At 37.3% G+C, this 25104-nt stretch overlaps 1 protein-coding gene across 3 annotated transcripts in view; it reads left to right on the top strand.

Annotated features, from left to right (window-relative positions):
• LOC103046649 (INSC spindle orientation adaptor protein) overlaps positions 1-23513 on the top strand; it is a 63012-nt gene extending 39499 nt beyond the window's left edge. For 2 of the 3 annotated variants that reach the window (XM_022683937.2, XM_022683938.2), the window contains 11 exons: positions 3007-3364; positions 5347-5399; positions 6200-6323; positions 7658-7771; positions 13834-13959; positions 18060-18231; positions 18883-19061; positions 20310-20376; positions 21621-21776; positions 22144-22220; positions 23106-23513. In XM_022683937.2, coding sequence (XP_022539658.1) covers positions 3007-3364; positions 5347-5399; positions 6200-6323; positions 7658-7771; positions 13834-13959; positions 18060-18231; positions 18883-19061; positions 20310-20376; positions 21621-21776; positions 22144-22220; positions 23106-23234 — 1555 coding nt within the window. In that variant the 3' untranslated portion in view covers positions 23235-23513. The remainder of the gene's footprint in view (positions 1-3006; positions 3365-5346; positions 5400-6199; positions 6324-7657; positions 7772-13833; positions 13960-18059; positions 18232-18882; positions 19062-20309; positions 20377-21620; positions 21777-22143; positions 22221-23105) is intronic. The other variant, XM_022683939.2, reaches the window with a different exon arrangement.
• Positions 23514-25104: the final 1591 nt, after the last annotated feature.

Below are 25104 nucleotides of genomic sequence, written 5' to 3'. Positions count from 1 at the left end.
TTAGGAAGGTTATAAAGATTTGGGACAGGGTTAGGAAGGTTATAAAGTTTTGGAACAGGGTTAGGAAGGTTATAAAGATTTGGAACAGGGTTAAGAAGGTTATAAAGATTTGGGACAGTGTAAGGAAGGTTATAAAGCTTTGGAACAGGATTAGGAAGGTTATAAAGATTTAGGACAGGGTTAGGAAGATTATAAAGATATGGGAAAGGGTTAGGAAAGTTATGAAGTGTTGGAACAGGGTAAGGAAGGTTATAAAGATTTGGTACAGGGTTAGGAAGGTTATAAAGATTTGGTACAGGGTTAGGAAGGTTATAAAGATTTGGAACAGGGTTAGGGAGGTAACAACGATTTGGAACAGGGTTAGGAAGGTTATAACGATTTGGAACAGGGATAGTAAAGTTATAAAGTTTTGGAACAGGGTTAGGAAGGTTGTAAAGATTTGGAACAGGGATAGTAAGGTTATAAGGTTTTGGAACAGGGTTAAGAAGGTTGTAAAGATTTGGAACAGGGATAGTAAGGTTATAAGGTTTTGGAACAGGGTTAAGAAGGTTGTAAAGATTTGGAACAGGGATAGTAAGGTTATAAGGTTTTGGAACAGGGTTAAGAAGGTTGTAAAGATTTGGAACAGGGATAGTAAAGTTATAAAGTTTTGGAACAGGGTTAGGAAGGTTATAAAGTTCTTAGCCGCTGTGAGGTTATTTTTAAAGTTCTGTATATAAGAGAGGTCAACTGTGGTAAATAAAGGGCCACAGCTCTGGGGGAAAAACTGTCAGTATGTCAACCGAAGGGAAGTGGATGGAAGAAGAGATATCCAGGGTCAGGGGGGTCAGTTATAATCTTGCCAGCATGCTTTGTGTGCCTGCTGTAACATATGACCCGAAGTGTTGCCAGATAAGACCTCAAAATCATCTCTGCTGTTCTGATTATGTGCAGACAGGCAGGCGGAGTCCTTGGCATCTTGAATAGTTCTATGGCTTTAAATTCTCTAACATTAAAAACATGTCAGAATTTAGAATAGTGATTTTCTGACAGAATGGCTAAAAGCGTTTGTAAAATGTTTGTTTTGGAGGGGGGTGTTTGTGTTTTTAGGTGCAGTAACAGTTCCTGAAGCCTTGTCTGAGTCACCTCAATTCTCCAAACTTTTCAGCTTCCTCTTTCCAAACCTTGTTTTCCCAATATGGTCATGCGTGTGTCTAATATCCTGTTCACTACACTGAGTGGGTGGTGTAGTCATCACCGCCGCTTAGCTGACAGTGGAAGCGGCTTTATTGGCTGCAGTGTTTGTGTGTAGGGCAGGTGTGGTAAAGCTGTTCTTCAGGGAGGGTTAGTTTGCGTGAGGTCACAGGTGTGAGCAGGAATCCCCTTTAAATCCGTTTCATTAAGTCTCAGCCTTACTGAGGAAATCTCCCCTGAAGCCACCTTAAAAGACAGAGTGGGGGTTCACCGTGGGCTTCTGTGTGTTTTCAAGGCTCTTATAATTAACTCTTGACTGATCTTGTGCACATATTGGTCTGTAAAATCCAGCTGCTATTTAGATCTGTTTAACTGTTGTTGGTTTTGAGCATGCCTATGGATCAGGTCTTATTGTGGAAAGGTCATGACCCGGCTGCAACTTTGACCCAAGCTGTCTTGCATGCTTTGAAATTTATTTTGAAATAAATGTAAGGTATAAGGTCTATTTAGTTGAAGATCAAGTATTTGAAAGGAGTAATTACATATTTAAACCAAAAAAATATATATGGATAATTGCATCCAGGAATAATAAAGTCTCTGCAGATTCAGTCATTTATTCAAATTATTAATTTATTATTTTTTGTGCAAGGGCAAATTATATACTCCCCATTCATATGAACTCCCCTTTTTACTAGCAATGCCCTCGACACTAGGAGAGTGAAGAATAACACATGCCTCCTTTGACACATGTGAAAGGAGTGATGTAAGGAAGTAATGCTATCAGTCCACCCAGAGAGAGCAGAACCAACTGTGTTCCAACACTCTAAAAAACAGAGGTACGATAAAAGTACTTTTTTGTCCTCAGAGGTACACACTTCATAATTGTACCCTCAATGGTACAATATTGGTCTTTACAGGGTCAGATGTGTTCCCTCTGAAGTACAAAGCCATTCCTAACAGCAATAAGTACAGATTTGTACCATTCAACCAGCCAAAAGGTACATACAGTATTCTGTATCACTGCACTAATAAACAATATTAATTTTATTGCACGTCTTTATTTGAAAGCCAGACAATTATGGATCATCAAGTTCTTGACACATTTTCAGTTGAAGATAATGTTTATAATCTTTTTAATTTTTACTGGCACAAAAAATATGGATACAAAAAAGGACTTTCACTTAAAGAGTACAGTACAGGCTTTGTACTATTTTAAGTACAAATCTGTACTTATTTTTTTTAGTGTGAACAGTGTGGCAGTAAAAACGACTGACTATCTGTTTCCAGTGGCACTTGTCAAGTAGTGAATAAATTAGGCAGCAAATCAACAGTCAGAACCTGAATTGATGTGTTGGAAGCCAGAAAATTGGGCAAGCGTAAAAATTTGGGACACAAAAATGAAATTATAACGATCTGATCCAAAACATCTGGCAGGTCTTGTTGGGTGTTAGGGATATGCAGTGGCCAGTATTTACCAAAAGTGCTACAAGGAAGGACAACCAGAGGACCAGCAACACGATGCTCATGAGGCTCCACCTCACAACCTACAGGCCTGCTTAAAGGGTCTGCTGTTAAAACTAATGCCGACTTGGTGCCAGATATCACAGGACACTTTCAAAGGTCTTGTGGACTCCATGATTTATAATGATGTAGAAGCATCAATTTTAGCAGCATGAGGGTGAACTATTCAATATAAGAGAAGGTGGTTTTAATGTTATGCCTTTTGTGCCTTTCTGTGCCTGATGGAGAGAGGTTGTTTGTAGAGAGGAATACTACCTGAAACTAATGATAGTGGTCTAATTATACATGCATGTGTGTGTGTGTGCGTTTCAGGATGCATGCCATTCAGGTGGACTCGGTGCAGCGCTGGATGGAAGATTTGCGTCACATGACGGAGGTGGAGTGTATGTGTGTTCTGCAGTCTAAGCCCATCGCCGTGGACGAGGACTCTCTGGGTGAGCTCATTGTCTCTGCTGTGGGTACGACTGGTGACCATGTGACCAGGGACAACCTGCAGACGCTCCTGAAGAGGGCTCTAGTGGTCAGCACGGAGCTGGGGAAGATGTTCCAGAGGCTGGAGCGGGGCCGCTGGCAGCGCGTTCACAGCACCGCAGTCAGGGCCAACTGCCACGTCCGCTCACTGGTGCACGAGTACAGCACTGCCCGGGCCACGCCCGCTCACATGCAGAAGGTGAGGGGGTACCTGAACCCCACAGCAACAAAAAACACCTTAAAATACTGTAAATACCTTTATTAAAGTGCTTGTATACTGCATAAGCTTAATTTAACAAACTGTTACTGTACCTTCAAGACCTTTTATAGTCAAATATTAGTGTCATCAAAAAAACACTGATTTAAACTGGTTCTATTTCTTATTAGGGTGAATATTAATAACCCAATCTTAATTTAGGTAGAGCAGAGTTACAGTCTCTCATTTGGGTGAATATTGATGATAATTAAAAATCTACATAGTAGCATTCATTTTATGAGTATTATTTTTTCTGTATATGAGTTTTCTTTTTTCTGTATATGAGTATTAAACACTTCCTTTACTTTACAACAGACACAGGGCAAATCAAAATTACATTCAAGGGATTCAAGGGCAAAGCATATCCATAGAGCCAGATGTGACAAGGAACTATATAATAATAATAATAATAATAATAATAATAATAATAATAATAATAATAATAATAATAATAATAATAATAATAATAATAATAAAAGTAAAAGTAAAAGTAAATCAAACAAGTCAGATGGAGATTGAGCAGATGAAGGGTCTGCTTGTATTACACTTGTAGCTTTATTTGCTGCCACAGGTTTTGCCAGGCAGTATTTATAGTTATGTCTTGTCCTGACATTACAGCTAGCATATATTTATAAGAAGCAGTTTCTGTCATTAAATTCAGCCATTCTTTTAATTCTGGTAACTTAGTTGATTTTCATTTCCATGTTTTAAAATTATTCTTAATGTGGTAATTAAACCTGTAATCAAAATTTCTAATTTAACCTTATTTATGCCTCTTACCAAATCTCTATTAGTAAGCACAACTGTGGACATTGAGTTACTCAACACTTTTAACACCCCTCTCCAGAACGATTGTAACAAAGCACATTCCCATATACAGTGAAAATAGGTGCCCCTTACTCCAACAGCAGTCATTGTTTATAAGACCCATTCTTTATACTCAGCCTGGTATCCAATAATATCTATGCAATATTTTATATTGGACAAGTTTTGTATATCAGTATTCTGTACGTGGGCAGTGCGTAATTGAGGTTTACAGTGGGAGTCATGCAGTTAAACCAGGACCTAAAGATCTCCTGTACCACACCAAGCAAATGACGTCATTTTGGGTCAGAATGTATATGGGTTCCTAAGAATACATATGGTTCCTATAAAACCTCAGCTGGGTGTAGTCCTCCTCTGAACTGAGCTGTGTGCATGCAGGGTTTATAGCTTCCAGAGTTTGTGAAAATACGGGTCTTGACCATAGTTTAATTACTGTAAGCTAAAGGAATTAATTTAGATGTCCTGCTGGTATCCACTCTCTTTTAATTAATCATGCACCATCACTGTTTAATCCTTCACCCTGAGCAAGGTGTGCCACAATGCACATCCGTTTTTTACACCCCGTCAACACCCCGTCAATTTTGCTGCTAAAATTGTGTCGGAGTTTAGGAATATATATCTACACTGATGGGTGTGGTGATGTGGAAGTGAGGTGTGTTCAGGTAAATGCCTGGCATGTTGCTATTTTGCCAGCGGAAAACACAGGAGCTCCACTGACTGAAATTAACCTAGACAACAGTAAATTTTCAGAGTCCTTATTATCTTAGCCACGCAGGTGCACCATGTGTCTACACCCCCGTTGTTATACACACACACGGACGCAAACCCGACTTTTACCTGAACAATAAACAGAATAAAGAATAAAATAACATTGCTGTTCCCTTACATAAGGTGCTTGCGTACCTTCAGAGCGTGAACGCGCAAGACAGTATCCTCTGCTGCGACACGAAGAAACGGTACACTGTTAAAATACCAACACACCAACACACCAAACAACAAGTAACACACTGGTTGGTTTATAATGCAGTAAATTACTGTAGAAATGCTGGTTATTGTTGTATAAATGCTGGCTGAGCTGTGTTGTCTTCCTTGTGCTGCAGTATGAAACAGCGCTGCTGGAAAAGTGTATGGAGCTTACTGTTATCACTGAGAGGTAAGAAACACGTAATTAACAAATACATACATATTGGGACACCTGACCATTCACTGTTTCTTACAAAATCAAGGGTATTTAAAAAATAGTTTATTCTGCATTTGTTGGAGTAACTCTCTCTGAAGATAAGTGATGCTTTGTAATAGATTTTGGAGCACTGGTATGATGAATTGATTGTATTCAGCAGCAAAAGCATTAGTAAGTTTATGCTGTTCGATAATCACCATCCCACGTCATCAGCAGTCTTGAACTTTGCTATTATTATAGAAAATACAAGAAACTGGCAGTATAGTCTTTTAGTATTCAGCCAGACCTAGGGTCACATTCAGCAACGCAGAAAAAGCTAATTGCTCTTATAGCCCACAACACTGGGGCCATACTGTAAGTCATTTTATTAGGAAAACTTAGATATCTAAGGGAAGGTAGTCTGAGGAAAAGACTACAGAGTGAAGAATCCGCACAGTATGCAAATAGATGGTGCCAGGAGCCAATAGAAAAGGCTGCACTGTTCAAAAGCACTTTTTAAACTTCAAATGGTCAGTGGCTGTAAAATTGGGCATGGCTATGTATGTTCCAGATAAAGAAAGTTGAATTCACAATGTTAAATATTGTAAATGGTTATAATGTAATTATGAGAATCAGTTTGTGAAAAAGTAGATAGCATATAGATAGATGCAGCATTTTATGGGAAATATATAACTATGTAGCTCACTTCCATACTATACACCTGTGCATACACTGTACGTACACTGTGTCAGGTTTCAGAAGTGTACTGAGTGGTTATGTCCTGTGTCCTGTAGGTGCCTTCACACTGATGACGAGTATTTCCTGAAGTCCATGAAAGAGGCCATTCATGAGATCCTCACAGACGTCAGTGATTCCTTCAGCCAAATGATTGACATGGCCCTAGCCAATGAAATACAGGTAAAGACATGAGTATAGCTGCAAAATGAATGACTGTGTATACATACTGAGAGCTGTACCTTATAGCACAGGATCAGAGATGCGGAACAGTGAGCTGGTGGCCATTAGAGCTCATCAGGTTGCACTGAGAGTCATACAGGATTATTTTCAATGCAATTTTGTCAATTACTGTCATGGGTGTGTTTCGATGGGTATTAGACACTGCTGCAGCAACACATTTAGTCATCAGCACACATCAGTGAGTAAAGTACTACTAGCATACTTCGTATGGTCTATGAACCTGTCTTTAAGTCATATTATACTTCTACTGCACTTTTAAACCTGTGTTGTTAGGGTCTAGTCTTAAACAATGATATTAAAAGCCCAAAACTTTCCTGACTTTTTACAGTAAATATATGATCTCTGTTGACATTTCCCTTTTAATCAATGGAGGACATTCATAAGTCTATATGAGCTTTTCTGATATCTATACTATAATCTATACTATAATATATGATATACTATACTATAAGATTTCTATACTATAAGAAAAATAGATTGTACTTATTAGTAAAAATGGTTCTTGGATTTGGGATAGGAACTATACTACACTGCACCACTGCCTGTGGGGTATGCATGTGGGATATTTCCGCATTGAATACTGTATGGATGTGATTTCTACATGTCACTTGTCTGTTTACACTGACAGTTCGAGCCGGATGCCACCGGATACAATCTTTACCACCCACTGCACTTTTCACTGTGGGTAATTGGTAAAGCCTTTTACAACATATTATTGGTACGCACGTCATACTGCATACTGAGTAATGTTAACAGCCTGAACAGCTTCAAAAAATGAAATGCCATATGGCATCTTAATTCTTTTATATTTTCTGAGACTTCCTTCATGACAGCTGGGATTTGTTGGAATGCTTATATCTGTTTTCATTAAAGACTGACATCTATATAATTACAGAATTTCCAAATTTGTAGAAAAAGTAAAAAACCTCAGTGTAAACAGGTCATTCTGGAGCATTTCTAATGGTCCATTCATCATGATTTTGTACAATAAGGTAAAATAACCAGACTGCAGGATTTCCAGAAACTACACTATACGAAAAAGTATTATGACACATTACATTTTCAGAGGCTTTAATAATATCCCATTCTAAATCCATAGGCATAAATTTGGAGTTGATCTCCCTTAGTCGCTTTAACAGCAGAACTCTGCAGCTATTGAGTCCACTGACTTTTTCTAATGTTATCATCCTTTTATAGTGCCACAATACAAATGTTTAACCAATGTTTGTAAAATGACTATAGAAATGCAATGAAATTGATCTTTGTATCAACAGATCCTGATTAAACAGGTCGAGGAATCAGATGATGTGTTTATTATTGAGAACGCCATCAGCAACCTGCTGTCTCTTACTCAGGATGGACCACAGCTCTGCAGCATCATTGCCAAGGTAAAGACCACAGTTACACAATAACACACACTCATACAAACTCATACACAGCCATGCACAACAATACACACTCATACACAACCATAAACAAGCATACACAAATAATACACACTCATACTTATTTCTACACAATGACACACACTCATGCACAACCGTACACCACAATACACACTCATAAACAACTGGACAGCTATACACATTTCTAAACACTCATAGACTCACTGTTTATTTTAGAAAGCTTCAAGGAACATTTTCTTCTACAAACCTTGAAGCAGAATTGAAGATCCTCAAGAAACTTACTTTTAACAGTGCTACACATATTCATATACACCTACACACAATTATACACACGCTTACAGTCCGTACAGTTAAATACACTCACACACATGCTTACAGACCATAGAGTTATATACACTCATACACAACAAAACAGACACATTTCTACACTTGCATTCACACTAAGGCATCCTAATATGCTGTGTGGAGATACATGATGTTGTTTATTCCTCCACCCCCCTTGCCCTTTAGTTTCACCCCTCACCGCCCAATATCAGATCAATAGAATCTCTTTCCTATAATACTGCAGCACTGATCCCCCACCTCCACACACACAGACACACATACACACACACACACACACACACACACACACTCAAAATGCCTCGTCAATCCATCACAATCCTGTCAAATAAATGGTGCTGAAATGCAACCTCTGCTTCCATCTGCTTCCTCTGAGCTTTTCACTGTTAAATCTACTCTTTGGGAATTCCGAAAAAACACGTCAACACCACGCTGAAGACTTCTGCTCCAGACCAGCTTCTGCTATAAACTGATTTCAAAGAGCTATTGGCTATTTGGCTTAGCTATTTTGATCATACTGGTTGATTGGCTTGGTCAGGTCAGTAATGTGCTTAGTATGAACACAGGATATTTCATGTTTTGTCTACTTAACTTTATTTAATTTGTTTATCCATTGCTGTATTTCAGGCTGTACACATTACAAAAAGTAAAGCATTTACCACTTTAAAATGTTTCCATACTGTGTAACAAAATACACAAATTACACATCCTCTCCAAGGATACACAGGGATAAAGTTATTCAGGTGCTATTTTACCTATTCTTCCTGTGAACACATCTTAAAGTGTACAACAATTAATTATCCCCACCCATTCTCTACTGAGTCAAGTATGGAAATGTATCCTCTTCCCTGCAGTAATGCCTTGTAATGTGTGCAGCATGTGTTTTTTTAATGGTATTTTTGAAAATGCATAAATGATGTGGTCCTGAAAACAGGATATGTATTTTAATGTAATTTTCTGAATTAATTCTGCATTACAGACCCTGCTTTTTGGACTTGTTTATAACAGTCTGAATGGTGCTTTTCATATTTGGTCATGTACCACACAGCATTCATTACTTCCAAAAATATCTTGTCTACTGAATTGTCTCAGTACATGTTTGGACTGATGATCTATCTCAGATTCTTAGCCCAGAGAAGTAAATGATGTTTGAAGTCATGATAAAAAAACGAGGCTTCTGTTTTGCACAACAAAAGTTAAAGTGAATTTTCTAAATTTAACTGAATTGTAGAGATTGACACAGGCTTGGAAAATGAATCACTAGTTCATGTGAATCAGTCATTGTTGATTTATGGTTCTTGATGCCATGCCATCTGAGTGATGGAGATTTTAACCCTTGTGTGGTGTTCATATTTTTGTTACTCGTTTACTTTGTTACTTGTATTTAATTCATCATAATTAAGCAATTTTACATTAAAATGCTTTACACATGCTACAGTGTGTGTTTATGGAAAATGTGTTTTGATATATGTTTTTCACAAAAAATGAGCCAATGCCAATGAGTGAGTTAGAAAAAATATTTTTTTAGTATCATTTGATGAAAAATGAAAACGGGTCCCACAGACCCGAACACCACACAAGGGTTAAGGATTTTTTTTTTGGAATGTGATGCAGACCTAAAATTTGATAAAAGGATAATAAATTAAATGTAGACCAGAGAAAACAAGAAAAATCCTCATACTGTTTATACTGTCTACGATCAAATAAAAGTAAATGTAATTTTGCATTTGCAAGTTGGTTTATTATTCCAAACAACTACTGGGTTGTAGCCAGTCTTTTTTTTAAAGCTGATGATTGGTCAGACAGGGTGTGTGTTAGTGAGTGAATGTGTGTTTTTCAGAGAGACCGAGTCAGAATGAGATTCGAGTGTTTACTAACTTAAGCTGAATAAAGGTAGTTTACCTGAGTGGAAATGCGGCGGATGGGTTTCCCCTGAGTGTGTGTGTGTGTTTGTGTGTGTAGAGGTGCTGAGATTGAGAACCCATCGCAGTCCACCGGTGTACAGCCCACCATTATTACCCTCCTGTCAGACAGGTAATGAAGCTGCTTGGGGTAATGGTGGTGATTATGTGGTGTTTTACTCTCCTCACGGTAAAGCCACAAGCACACATACCCAACACACACACACATACACATACACATACACATTCACAAATACACATTCACACACACACACACATTCACTTGCTTCTGCTCTAAAAATAGAAAGTGCTTTAGTATTTTCCACTGCTGTTCGTTCCCCTCTGTTTGTTTGCTTTTCATAATCAGTGAACTTTCTGAGCTCAGGTTGTTTGTTTATCTAACTCAGGTTCAGGTTTCTGCATAGTTAAGCTAAATTATTCAAAACCCACTTTTTGTGTGCTGCTTGGGTGCTGCGAATGCCCTAGAGTGGTATGAAAAGGTTTTGCCACCCATAATCATTTTCATGATATTCCTTTATAAATCATTGGTTGTTAAATCAGAATTTTAGTTAAATATATCATATAGCAGATGAACACTGTAATATTTGAGAAGTGATAGGATAGGACAGGATTTACAGAAAGTGTGCAGTAATTCTTTAAATATAATTAGGCAAGTGCATACATTTGGGCACCCTAACAGAAAAATGATAATAATGTATGTAGTAGATTCTTCTTTTGCAAACATAACAGCCTCTGAATGCTTTCCACAGCCTTCTGGGTTGAAAGTATTTTGAACCGTTCTTCTTTAAAAAAAACATCTCCAGTTCAGTCAGGTTGGAAGTTTTCTGAACATGAACATCCCGCTTTAAATCACATCAGATTTACAATAATATTCAGGTCTGGGGACTGAGATGATAATTCCAGAACGTTGTACTTGTTATTCTGTATGAATGCTTTAGTAGATTTTGAGCAGTGTTTAGGGTCGTTGTCTTGTTGAAGTATCCAGCCCTGGCTCAACTTCAACTTTCCCACTGATTCTTGAACATTGTTCACAAGAATCTGTTGATATTGACTGGAACTCATGCGACCCTCAACTTTACCAAGATTCCCAATAACTGCACTGACCACACAGCCTCACAGCATGATGGAATGCTGTGGGGTTTTTTTCGCATACATACCGCAATCCAAATAACTCAATTTTAGTTTTCAAAATGAAGCTGGCTTGTCCAAATGTGCTTTAGCATACCTCAAGCGACTCTGTTTGTGGCGTGTGAACAGAAAAGGCTTCTTCTGCATTACTCTCCCATACAGCCTCTCCTTGTGCAAAGTGCACTGAATAATTGAACGATGCACAGTGACTCCATCTGCAGCAAGATGATGATGTAGGTGTTTGGAGCTGGTCTGTGGCTATGTGTGAAAATGACTGTTCTCTTTCTTCTCTGATTATCTGAGATTTTTCTTGGTCTTCAGATCTTAACTAGAACTGTATGGAGTCAAAAAAGGGTCATAAAGATTTTGAGTTTGTAAAACAGAAGTCACAAATGTACTGAAACTTGTAACTGCGTTTAAACAACTGCATGCACGAAAATCCAAATCCACAAATTAACTGGAATGTGCAAACTTGAAACAGAAAGTAATATTAATAATATTTATATATTTATATATTTATTAATATATATTTTTAAATTTGTAAATCCAATCTCTTGAATGTGTGAATCAGTACTGCTCAAATGGCTTAAGCTGGATCAGACCAAAAATCACATGGAATTTGTGAGGTTGTAAATGTGACAGTGGGTGTTTTTCACTGTGGAGCTAAAAATCCTCTCATTCATCTTCTCTGCTGCGTGTGCGAAGCTCTAGCTGCAGTTGCGAATTTTGACCCTGTTTTGACGCCTGATTGATGGACCAATAGGAAAGCTTTATCCGGACCAATCAGATTACGGGGTTTGTTTAACCAATCAGAACAATGGATGGGTCTCTGCAGCTCGGAGTACTGGGTGTGTCGAAAGGTGTGGGCGTGTCGAAAGTGTGGCCGCCATTTTGGAGTCGGCCACCATGCGCCCCCCAGTGGATCAATTTACACTGAGGAAGGAGTTTAATAAAACAATAATATTCATAACTCTACCAATTTTTACCCGATTTACACACGGTTTGGTTTGTTACAAACAGCAGAGATGTAGTAATGATACAGGACGCTGTCACACATTACAAATATGTGCTTTCATACTTTATATTATGCTCTTTATCAAAGACAGACATATGGTATAGCATATTAATAAGTACATAAGTTAATTAATTAATTATATATATATATATATATATATATATATATATATATATATATATATATATATATATATATATATATATGTGTGTGTGTGTGTGTGTGTGTGTGTGTGTGTAATATAAAATTAATTCATATTATTAGAACATAATATAAAGTATTTCAGCATGAAAGCACGTATTTGTAATGTGTGACAGTGTCCTGTGTCATTACTACATCTCTGCTGTTTGTAACAAACCAAACCGTGTGTAAATCGGGTAAAAATTGGTAGAGTTATGAATATTATTGTTTTATTAAACTCCTTCCTCAGTGTAAATTGATCCACTGGGGGGCGCATGGTGGCCGACTCCAAAATGGCGGCCACACTTTCGACACGCCCACACCTTTCGACACACCCAGTACTCCGAGCTGCAGAGACCCATCCATTGTTCTGATTGGTTAAACAAACCCCGTAATCTGATTGGTCCGGATAAAGCTTTCCTATTGGTCCATCAATCAGGCGTCAAAACAGGGTCAAAATTCGCAACTGCAGCTAGAGCTTCGCACACGCAGCAGAGAAGATGAATGAGAGGATTTTTAGCTCCACAGTGAAAAACACCCACTGTCACATTTACAACCTCACAAATTCCATGTGATTTTTGGTCTGATCCAGCTTAAGCCATTTGAGCAGTACTGATTCACACATTCAAGAGATTGGATTTACAAATTTAAAAATATATATTAATAAATATATAAATATATAAATATTATTAATATTACTTTCTGTTTCAAGTTTGCACATTCCAGTTAATTTGTGGATTTGGATTTTCGTGCATGCAGTTGTTTAAACGCAGTTACAAGTTTCAGTACATTTGTGACTTCTGTTTTACAAACTCAAAATCTTTATGACCCTTTTTTGACTCCATAGAACTGTGCCTGTGTTCTTCCATTTCGTCACTATGTTCCTCACAGTGGAAACTGACAGCTGAAATCTCTGAGATAGCTTTTTGTATCTTTCCTCTATGATGTCATACAATGTTTGCTTTCAGGTAATTGTAAAGTTATTTTTGACGCTCCCATGTGTCCAGTCTTTAGAGAAAATGCAAAGAGGAGAAAAACTTGCAATCTTAACTCTTTCTAATAATTGGATTCACCTGTGTATGTAGGTAAAGGGTCATTGAGCTTACCAAACTAATTTTGTGTTCCACTAATTGGTGCTAAATGGTGCTATAATTGTGTATTTTACTATTGTGTAAACTATTTTAGAATATTCTTTTTAATACTCTCACACAGTAATAATATATATATATATATTTTATTTTCCCACAAAAACAATGTAGACATTGTACATCCAAACCAACATACAGCTGCATGTACATTGGTCTACATATAAAACAACAGAATAATTTGATGTATATAAAAAAAATGGTCATAGTAGAGTAATTGTGTGTGTGTGTGTGTGTGTGTGTGTGTGTGTGTGTGTGTGTGTGTGTGTGTGTGTGTGTGTGCATGTGTGCATGTGTTGTGCTTCCTTGTAGGAAGGTGCGGTGGTGGCCCTGCTGAAGATATGCAGACAGGACTGCTTCAACAGTCTTTACGCTCATGCTCTGAGGACAGTGGCCTCCATCTGCTGTGTGGAGGAAGGAATCAACCAACTGGAAAAGGTACCATATCAGTTCTCTTTAATGAGTCCACATTTATCCCATATTACATATTTTTTCCAATTGCTAAAACACAATTTTGTAAACTAAGCTGTTCTTTGCAAAATACACAATTCACAAACCACACACCCAAACTGCAAAAATACCTCATATATTCAGCAATATGAAGCACTGAAAACAAAACTCCATATAGCATTATCACAATTAAACTTTTACACCAAATAGTTTCAAACACTTTATTTATATTAGCTGATTTTTGTTGATTATGCACATGCACAGAAATATTTGCAGATACAAACACATGCTGCTGTATTTATTTATTTTTTTGCTTTCATAAAACAAGTCAGTGCACACATGCCCAACAGTATATCTTCCACTGTTATTGTAAACCTTTTTAGATTTCCTGATTGAAGCAGCAACAATTAACCACTGAGGTGGCACATATATTGGCCAATCACAGTTTTTTGTGATTGTTTAAACACATTTTCTGAAAACATCATATTCTCAGATCATATACTCTACACACACCAAACATCAAAACACACATATATTCTTATCTGTTGCTGTCTTACCTGTTGCTCTTTCATGCTAACGCTCTGACTGCTATTTGTAAACCTGTGTGACAGGTGTTTGCCAATGTGTTTGCCATGAGTCACTGTGTATATTAGTGCAATGGATTTTATAGTTTGATTAACAATGTGTTCCTTGTAAAAACAAGAGATTACCTTGCCAAATGCAGAAAATTGTGTGTAGTGTTTTGGAAAAAGTGTGTTTTAGAACTGCAGTTTGGGTATAATTCAAAAATTTAGCTTGTAGTTTAGAGTTGGTTTAGGGGATTGGTGCATACGCTGCACATTGTGATCATTGTGTCTCAGGTAGCAGTATTTGTGTGTAAACATTTAAGAAAACTGTAGTCCATGATGTGTCATTTTGAATGACAGTATGTTAATATGGAAACATGTGACTTTATGTCAGATCGTTGTGTCTTATGCAGAAAACCGTGTTCAGGATATTTTAAAAGTGTCATTTTGAACTTTAAAATGTGTTTAGAGTGTTGTAGCCATGAGAAAGGTTTATAGTGTCTGTGTGTCAGTTTAAGTAATTGTGCTACTTGTGTCATTTTACTGTGTTAGTAAAAAAAATATATAATACTAAAGATCACTTTCTCCTGAGCTCCTCCCCCAGCATCTGAGTTCAGGAACAGAAAACAGTCCCAGTTCATTTCTACATCAACCCCTCTCTATCCCTGACAGTTAAACACATGTTTTTCTTACTGTGCCTTTAACACTGATACACTATATAGAAGTAGAACAAATTAAACATGTACTTGCTTCCTCTTTATTCTACCATTTACTGTCTTTACTGTGCAGGGTAGCCTTCTAACTCCACAACCATACAATCTCACAAATATCTGATGGAGTACCATTAATTCCAGAGAACACATTTCCACTGCTCCACAGCTTAATGGCAGAGGACCCCTCTAGCCCACACCTGGTATTCATATTTGTTTTATCTAGAGGGTCCTATTCTTTCTACAAGGAATATACAAGCTGTGTGTGTACATTTGCACATCTTTTTCAGTAATAATTGCAGCTTTAGACATTACTAAATAATTACTTATATGTTGTTTATATATCAGGTGTTTCTGATAAATTGGCCAGTAAATTCAGCTATAATGTGAGTGAGGAAAGGAAGTGTGTGTAGTTGAGGAGCCCGGAGAGCAGAATTATCGGGCGTAGAAAAAGGAAAGGCAGTGAAAGCTGAGATTGACGTGAGAGCCCCCGGAGAACCTGCCAGTAAACTGTCACTGAACAGTGAGCCTGAAAACACACACCTGCTGCACACAGGAAGAGCGCACACACCTGCGGCGTTTACTGGGAGTCTACTGACATACAGAGCCCACCTTCTTACCTTCAGCAGTAATGACGCTCATATATTTCACTAATGTGGATCATTACTCATCTCCCAATATGGCACAATGCTTTAAAAATATAAACATGTGTATTTTATTAGAAATAGATAAAAAAAAGTCCTTATAGGAAGTCGTAGGGTAATTTTCTTTGACTAAAATATGTGAGACGGAAATACTGGAAACTAAGGTTAAATTATAGTTTCAAAAATCTCTTTTAAATCTGTGATAAAATCTGATAAACCCCTATGAACAGTTTAAAGAGTTTGGCTCAATAATGCAAAAAAAATCCATAGCAGGTACTGTGTCTCTTCTGCTAGCAGTGTAAGCATAAAGTTAACTGGCTCTTTTTGTTGAAGGATGGTACTTTATCTGTAAACAGACACCATGCTAAATGTTATGAGAACTGGTCTCCTCATTAATACTGTCTCTGGTATCAGGCAGCATTGTCTATGAATTAGTTCTACTGTTTATATTTTACATGTGGATTTATTAAATTGTTTGATATCTGGTATGAATTATTCTGTATTGCCTATTAATAAATACCTATCCAATAAAAATTATTCAGTATCTACTTTAAATTATTATTATTCAGTATTAATTATTTAGCTTCTAGTTCAAATTATTATCAAATATGAATTTCTTGTATCTATTTTGAATGATCATTTTTGGCTGATAATTATTGCGCATCCAATATGAATGATTCATTATCTACAATACCTTTTTTAGTATCCAGTATTAATTAGTAAATTGGTACTAAATATTAATTTATCTACTCTAAATCATTAAATTTCTGCTATAATTTTTTTCATTACACAATACAAATTATTTTGTATCTTCTACAAATTATTCAATAACATCTAGGAATTGATTATACTTGCAAATTAATAATAATTTATATCTACTATGAATTATTCAGTTTCTACACTACAAGAACTGTGTAAGGTTTATTATGTGTATGAAGATTAGCTATGTGAGAGTAGAGAGTAGATATGTGTAGATGATGTAGAGCTGTAGGGCTGATGTTCTGCAGGAAAGCGCCGCTGTGTGATAATTTGTTAAAGCTGGTGTAACATCGCCCCCACATGGCCAAAACAAGACAAGACAAAATATCTTTATTAAACTGAACATCAGTAAATCCAGGACTGCTGTACTGTTGCTTACATGCTTGAATGCTGAAGTCTCTCAAAGTTCCACTTATACGTTACTAAGTACGTATAATACCAGTCACATGTTTGGACACACCTTGGACACAGTGTTTTTTCTTTATAAAAAATGTTTTCTGCATTTTATGTTAATGAACTAAAGTCATCCAAACTATGAAAAAAAAAACATATGGAATTATTAAGTAAACAAAAAAGTGTTTAACAAACCAGAATATGTTTTAGATTTTAGATTTTTTACAGTATTACTGCTTGCTTAGATTATAGCTTTCCACATCTTGGCATTTTCTCAGTCAGCTTTACAAGGTAGTAACCTGGAAGTGCTGTGCCTTAGTTTTTTATTTGAATTTCTTGAATTTGAGAGCATCAGTTGTAAAGTTGTAAAGAAGTAGAGATGGTGGTATACAGTGAATAGCTCTATTTGAGTAATGTTCTAATCCATATTATGGCAAGAACTACTCAACTAAGTAAAGAAAACAATGACTTTCATTAATAAATGAAGGTCAGTCAATTCCAACATTTTCAAGAACTCTAAAATTATCTTTAAGTGCATTGACAAAAACAAAACAAGACAAAAGTGCTATAGTGAAACTTATCTGGACCAACCCAGTAAAAGAAGACCAAGAATTACCTCTGTTGCACAGGATAGGTTTATCAGAGTTCTCAGCTTAAGAAACCACAAGTTATCAGCTCCCCAGATAAGATCACCTAAATGCTATATTTATTTTAGTATAGTATATTAGTTTGTTTAACACATTTAAGTTTTACATGATTCATTGTGTGTTCCTTTATAGTCTGGATTACTTTAGTGTTCATTCACAAGGAAGACAAAATAAATAAATAAAACACTGAATAAGAAGGTGTGTCCAAACTTTTGACTGGTACTGTATGTTTCTAAAAGCTCTGCTTTGTTGGTTTAAAAATGTTAACATCACCCTTTAACAAACACTCCACTCTCCACACCTCTGAATGAGCCTTTTGGTGTGTGTGTGTGTGTGTGTGTGTGTGTGTGTGTGTGTGTGTGTGTGCAGGTGGATGGTGTCCTGTGTCTTGCTGATATCCTGACTGATGAGGGGTGTGCAGAAGCAGCTCGAGCTGAGGCAGCGGCGGTCGTGGCTCAGATTACCTCTCCTCAACACACGTCCACTCAGCACCTGGCCAGCTTCCTGGAGAGCATGCAGGACATCGTCACTGCCCTCATCAGTGAGCACGCGCAAATAACTGACCTCTTAACCCATAAACATTCAGACTGATTATGATTCAGTGCACGCATCTCCTAATTACACTGATTCACAGTTAGGTTTAGAGTAGAACAGTGGTTTTTAACCTGTCGGCCGCCCAGCGGGCCACAGCGGTACTGCAGGACTATTTTTTTTCCTATTTTGCAAAATAAAACGAATTTTAAATATATAAAAAGTTCAGCAAATGTAATTTAATTTACAAAGTTAATTAATAAGATGATAATATTTTGCAAAATATACATGTTAAGTTCAAACCATAGTTGATTGGTTTGGCACAGTACAGTGCCAAACAGTACCATCTGTGATCTTTGTGATGTTGCTCAGGTTAGAATGGTAATATAATCAATGTAATGGTATTATACAGGTGAGTTTCTCCACTTGTCTGCAGCCGCTGCTCTGTGCAGGTGAAGCTCCGCATGGCTAAAATTAAAGCTTCTCCACGCGGCTAAAATTGAAGCTCCAACCGTTTTTTTTTATTGTATGGTGATGAAATGTGAGGGCAGAAGGTTGAGGACATTATGTTGATTCAACATTAAACTTTCAATGTTTGCGCAACCATTTAACATTAAATGTTGTTTTAACATTTTTTCAACGTTTGTGTGTGGGTTTACAGAGCTGTGTGAGAGTGCCTCGTGTGGTGAGGTGTTTCTCTTGGCCTCAGCTGCTCTGGCTAACATCACCTTCTTCGACAGTATGGCATGCGAGATCCTTCTGCAGCTCAATGCTGTTCACATCCTTCTCCAGGCCTGCAGGGATCGCCAGCGAATTGACACACCATACTCTAAAGACCAGGTCAGAGGTCTGCTTTGTTTTTCTGCCATTAAAAAAAAAAATGGTGGTGCTGTTTTTATTTTTTCCCTTTTTCCCCATGTTGTTCATGTACAGATAATTTGTGCGTAACTGAGGGCCGCTAATACATAAGCTGTGCTCTTCAAAACGATTTTCATCCCCTTTCACCTACAGAAAGCCATACAAACATATAACCATATAAATGTAAAAAAAAAAAAAAAAACTAAATATGTTAGGACTCCTAAAGTATCCTTTTTTTGTCTGAAAATCAGTGTGAACATTGTTCCATAGTTGTACTATTCGTACCAGGCGTATCATTACTACACCTAGTTACTGTGGGCTGAGGTACTTAGCTAATGTAAGCTAATATTTTGATTAAAATGCACAAGTCTAAAGTCTACTATGTGGTTATCCATTGCCTCTTTGTTTTGTGATATTCTAAATTAAATAACCTATGTACGTATGATACATTTAACTGTAAAAGCAAACTACTGAAGTGTAGGTGCACTCTTAGCTAGCTCTAGGGAGCCCTGCTGTCTGATAGATTTCTGCCAACTCTAATGTCTTGTTGGCGCCATTTTACTTTTTTGGAATCCAGTTAAATTTTCGTAGACACCTCTTTTAGTGAACGTCTTTAGCTACATTACGTTGCACCTTACATTACCGGTCTAGAGTTTGAATACAGCTTCTAATCAATGTTTTTATTTATTTATTTACTTTATTTTCTAAATTATATATTAATATTAAAGACATGACAACAAGTGATACACATATGTAACTATGTAGTAAACAAAAAAAGTAGCCTTCACAATTCCCTAAAGGAAAAGGAACAACTATTGTTCAGCACCTCCAGGAACTCCTTCAAGACGTTGAGAAAACTATTCCAGGTGACTCTCCCTCATTAAGACACTGAGATTAAAATACCCAGAGCGTGCAGATCTGTCCTCAAAGCCAAATGTGATACAAAAAATACTTTTGGTGTGAAAACTGGGAAAACAGGAAATTTCATTAATTAGTATCAATGTACAAACAAATAATTCAGATATACAACAAATATTAAGTGTTGGGGCATTACTAGTGCCTAAGTCCAAATGAGTGGAGAAAATGGGAAAAAATGTAAATAAAATTATATTAAACATGAGGCATGAGGATGTACATATCAGTGTCTATGCTTGTATTTGTTGTAAATGTGTTTTATGTTATTTAATATTCATATAACCTACTTTTGTCTTTCTTTCTTTCTTTCTTCAGGTTGTAACAATTCTGGCAAATCTCTCTGTTTTGGAGCAGTCTGCCTCTGAAGTGTTACAGGAGAATGGTGAGTGAAACAAAGTCTGTTTGTTTGTGTTTGCATGTATGTGTTAATAGCACACATGTCCAAAAACCTTAAGAGAGAAAGAGAGAGAGAGACTGTGTATTGCCCAGAGGTGGAAAAGGTACTGAAAAATTGTAATTAAGTGTCAGGGCCAGACAGGAATGAGACTGGTGCAGATACAATAAAATAACTTTATTAAAAGTTATAGAGCAGACAGGGGTAGTCAACGGAAACAGGGTCAGTACCAGTAAAACACAGAGTAGAAAAACCATACCATAACCGGAAGACCATCCAGAGTTCAAACACAGGTAGGCAGTATCACAGGGTAGGCAAAAATCCAAAGTACTATAAACAGTCCAGGTCATACACGGATATCCAACACAAGGGAGCAGGCAAAAATCAACGTCGGTAGCAAACAAAAACAAGATCATACACGGATCAGGCAAGGGCAAGAGAAACGCTTTGTATTGCAGGAATTACCAAACAGATACTCGGCGAGGTGTGAGCGTGAGCATGGTCCTTAAATACTGAGGATAATCAGTACTCGGGGCTTCCTGGTGGCGTCATGTGATGTGTCATGTGATCGGGAGTGTGTGTTGTGTCATGGAGTGGTGCGTTCTGGGTATTGTAGTTGTTACTGTGGGAATCGCAGATAGAGCTGGATGTGGGAGACTCAGACATGCTTTCAGCACCAGACATGACATTAAGTAAAAGTACCTTTACTTTGCTAAAATTCTACTTAAGGAAAAGTAAAAGTACCGTATCTTTTAAGGTCCCCCGGGAAAATTCTGTTGTGTTGTGACTCACTTCCGTTGTGTTGTGGTTCTATTTGCAGCGCGTTTTTCTATTTGCAGCGCATTTTTCTAGTTGCAGCGCATTTTTCTATTTGCTGCGCCTGTGTTGTAATTTTGATGGATGTGTTTTGTGCTTTTGCAGCGCTTTTCAATTTGCACTGCGTTGGGCTTTCTCGGCCACCGTAGTTTTCCAATGTAGCGAAGTAAATTACTTTTGTCAAAAGGTACTTGAGTAAAAGTAAAATTATCTATTTTAAAAACTACTTTAAAAATTACAAATTACTCATCAAATCTACTCTATTACAGTAACGTGAGTAAATGTTATTCATTATTTTCCATCTCTGGTATTGCCAGTGGATACTTATTAAAAACTGCTAAGCAAATAGACTTCAAAATACTCAAGCTTTATCTCAAGTACTGAACTGTAGTGTTAACTCTACTGTAACTGTGTAGGAATTGAGCGATTGTTGCTGTTATTGGGTGAGAAACCTTCTTCATCCAATCCATCAGAAGGAGCTGCCTGTGAACGGGTTCAACAGAAGGCTGCGGTCACACTGGCCCGTCTCAGCAGGGACCCGGATGTTGCACAGGCAGCCATAGAGCTTCAGGGTAAGACAAAGCACACTGAATAATTCATAGTGTATACCGAATACTTCATACTGTATACTAAATAGTTACTAAATAATACTGATATCATTTATAGTTGATTTTAGATAGTCCTGAAGTGGATACTTATTGATAGAGGCTAGTGGATCAGTTCTAAATACTGAAAACTGAGTCATTCACTGCAGATACAGAGTAATTCAAGGGAATACTAAACAATTCATAGTGGATAGTGAATAATTAATAATTGATACAAAAGTGGATTTTCAGTCGTTCTTGTTTTTGATTCTAAATATGTACTGAATATAATGTTATAAAGGTAAAAGTTTAGAAGTGAAGGAGTGTAAATCCAGTGGTTGTGTTTGTTTTAAAGCTGTGCCACGTCTCATCGAGCTTTGCCACTCACCGGCCGAGAGGAACAGCAGCGACTCTGTGCTGGTAGCCTGCCTGGTAAACACCTGCATCATCTGTTATACCCAGTGTGTGTGTGTGTGTGTGTGTTATCCACCTTATTCTGCATAAAGAGAAAGGGGAAGGCCGCGTTTGTTTACTTTGTATTGTTCAGAATGTTCAGTACAGCTGCGACTCATTGATAAAAGTTACACCCAGAGTGAAAATAAACATACAAAATACGTAATATACTCAGTTAGTTATAGGTGTCGCACTCCATAAAATAATTTAGCTTGAACAGCAGTGTTTTTAACACAGGAATATCAGGGTCTTGAGGAGTTCCAATCTTATATACCTCTTTCCACAGAAAAGGAGCTGGTAAATTTGCTAGTTAACTATCTAATAAATATGTAAATATGTAAGCTTCTCATTATCACCTCACCGGAGTTTCAAAACACAGTTTCCCTCCACAGAATAGTAAAAGCAAACATATTGACATTTGGGTGAATGTGTTAAAAAGCCTTTAGCTCCTTTAACCACAGACACAGCTCCCCTTCTCTGGAAGGCAGTGGATATGAATCAGCGAGCTAGCTCTGCACACAACTCCAATCTTTTTGTGTGTTTTGTGTGAAACCTGGTTAGATATGCTGTAAATAGCTGTAAATTCCTGTTGGAATGCTGGGTTAGTATATCTGGCTAATTTATGGTCAGTGTCCACAGTAGCTACTTCAGACTGCATATATTTTAAACATTATAAACCAGAAACCACCTAATACACTTTGACTGGATATTCTAACACAAATGCGAAATAAACAAAATCTACAAAATAGGTGTGGGAGAATAAGATGAATAGAGAGCAAGTAAATAGCTTGGGCCTATTTATACAAATCCCAAACTGTAACACCTGATGTAATAAGCTGTGTGTGTGTGTGTGTGTGTGTGTAGGCTGCCCTGAGGCGACTGGCTGCCGGCTGTCCGGACAGTATTGCTCCTTCAGATCATCAGCAGCTGATCAAGCCAAGGCTGGTCGACTCCTTCCTGCTGTGCTCAAACATGGAGGAGAGCTTCGTCTGATTGATTCTTACAGATCTGATCATCAGCATGAACACTACCAGTGCAACTGGAATATGACTGTCCTGTCCATCAGACACACACACCACAGACACGTCATGTTTATAAACACATTTATAGTAATGTTAATGAATGCACATTAATTTTAGTAATTGCAGATATTTGTATACTAAAAATAAACACAGTGTAAATGAAGCTCCTGGTATTGTGTTGATACTGTTATGGTGATTTTATTTAAAGAAAATGATTATATGGCAATAAACTGGAGCTGCTGCTTTGAAATTGTAGTTTTGTTTTAATTCCTCGTTTGGAATGTATGGTGTTTATTATAACTGAATACTGAGAAACCCTTTTCAAGACATTTCCCTGTGGAACAAATCAGTCAATTTGATTTTAGTACTGTCATTATACACTATGCCCAAATGTTTGTGGACACTACTTCTAATGAATGCACTTAGATAATGCATGGTGCTGCATCCCAAACTTTTGGGTAGAGTTTGTGATGAGGTGTCTTCCTGACCTTACTCATGACCTTCAGTTTATCACTGAATGCATTGCTCTATCTAGTTACAATAATTCTCTCCACAGTAGAGACTCCAACCAAAACAGGATAAACTCTTTTTTTAATAGTATAATTTTAGAAGAAACAATGAATGAAATTTCCTAATAATTATGTCCATAGTGCACATACAAAATTAGAAGTATGGTGAGAAACAGGATTGCTCACCAAAGGACATCTTGTTAAAATAATGCTGCTGCTACAAAGGAATATCATAGAAGAAACACTGGCCTACAAAACCCAGGAGGTTGTCACTGATCATCGTAATGAACAAGAAAAGAAACCCATAATCTTAGGACACATTACTGCTGACAACCTTTGCCTGACATAAAATGTATTAGCTTCTTAAAATATATTTGAGGCTACTGCTACAGAGCTACATGGAGTGGCAGGACAGACCAGTGATGCACCAGCCGATGCCTAGTCTTCCAGCATGCACAATATAGCAGCTTCTCTGATGAGATTAATAAAGTGGTGTAAATTAAATTACATTAAATTGCAGCCAAACAGTGATCATGGTGACATGATCAGGCTGCATTAAAAGGAAACATTAATGTTTCATATAACTTTCCAGAATAACTGCACATCTTAATGGGTTAACATTGACAGCAACATATTAAAGCTTTTTCTGCATGGAACCCAGTTGCATCAACAAGCAGACTTCTTGCTTTAGCACCTGAACTTGGACTCCTTAGAGTTGAAAGTCACCTGTGATGTGCTGATGAACTCTCAAGCTACGTTCAAACAGCAAGTACTTTTTTTCGTTCTTTTTTTCCTGGCCATAATTACAGGAGCCATAACGTTTCAGCAGTTCAGCAGACATTCTAATAAATTAATATTCTTTGATTGAAATTGTTCCACTGTAGCTTTGGCTGTATGTTTAGGATCATTGTCTTGTTGGAAGGTGAATCTCTGTCTCAAGTTACAGCCTCCAACAGGTTTTCTTCCAGGATTGCCCTGTATTTATTTCCATCCATCCTCCCATTAACTCTGACCAGCTTCCCCGTACCCACAGCATGGTGCTTTTCCACCATGCATGGCACTTTGCATTTAGGCCAAAAAGTTCAACACTAGTCTCATCTGACCACAGGACCTTCTTCCAAATGGCTTGTAGCAAACTGCAAACATCGCTTCTTATGACTTTCTTTCAACAATGGTTTTCTTCTTGCCTCTTTTCCATAAAGGCCAGATTTGTGGAGTGCACAACCTATAGTTGTCCTGTGGACAGATTCTTCCACCTGAACTGTTTTTACTTTTTTAGTTATAAAATATGTTTTCCATTTTTGGAAGATAAATTTAACAGTGCTCCAGAGT

This window comes from Astyanax mexicanus, chromosome 10, assembly GCF_023375975.1.
Source record: "Astyanax mexicanus isolate ESR-SI-001 chromosome 10, AstMex3_surface, whole genome shotgun sequence".
Taxonomy (NCBI): domain Eukaryota; kingdom Metazoa; phylum Chordata; class Actinopteri; order Characiformes; family Acestrorhamphidae; genus Astyanax; species Astyanax mexicanus.
Note: the sequence above shows the minus strand (reverse complement) of the source record. Positions and strands in the feature narration are given on the sequence as shown.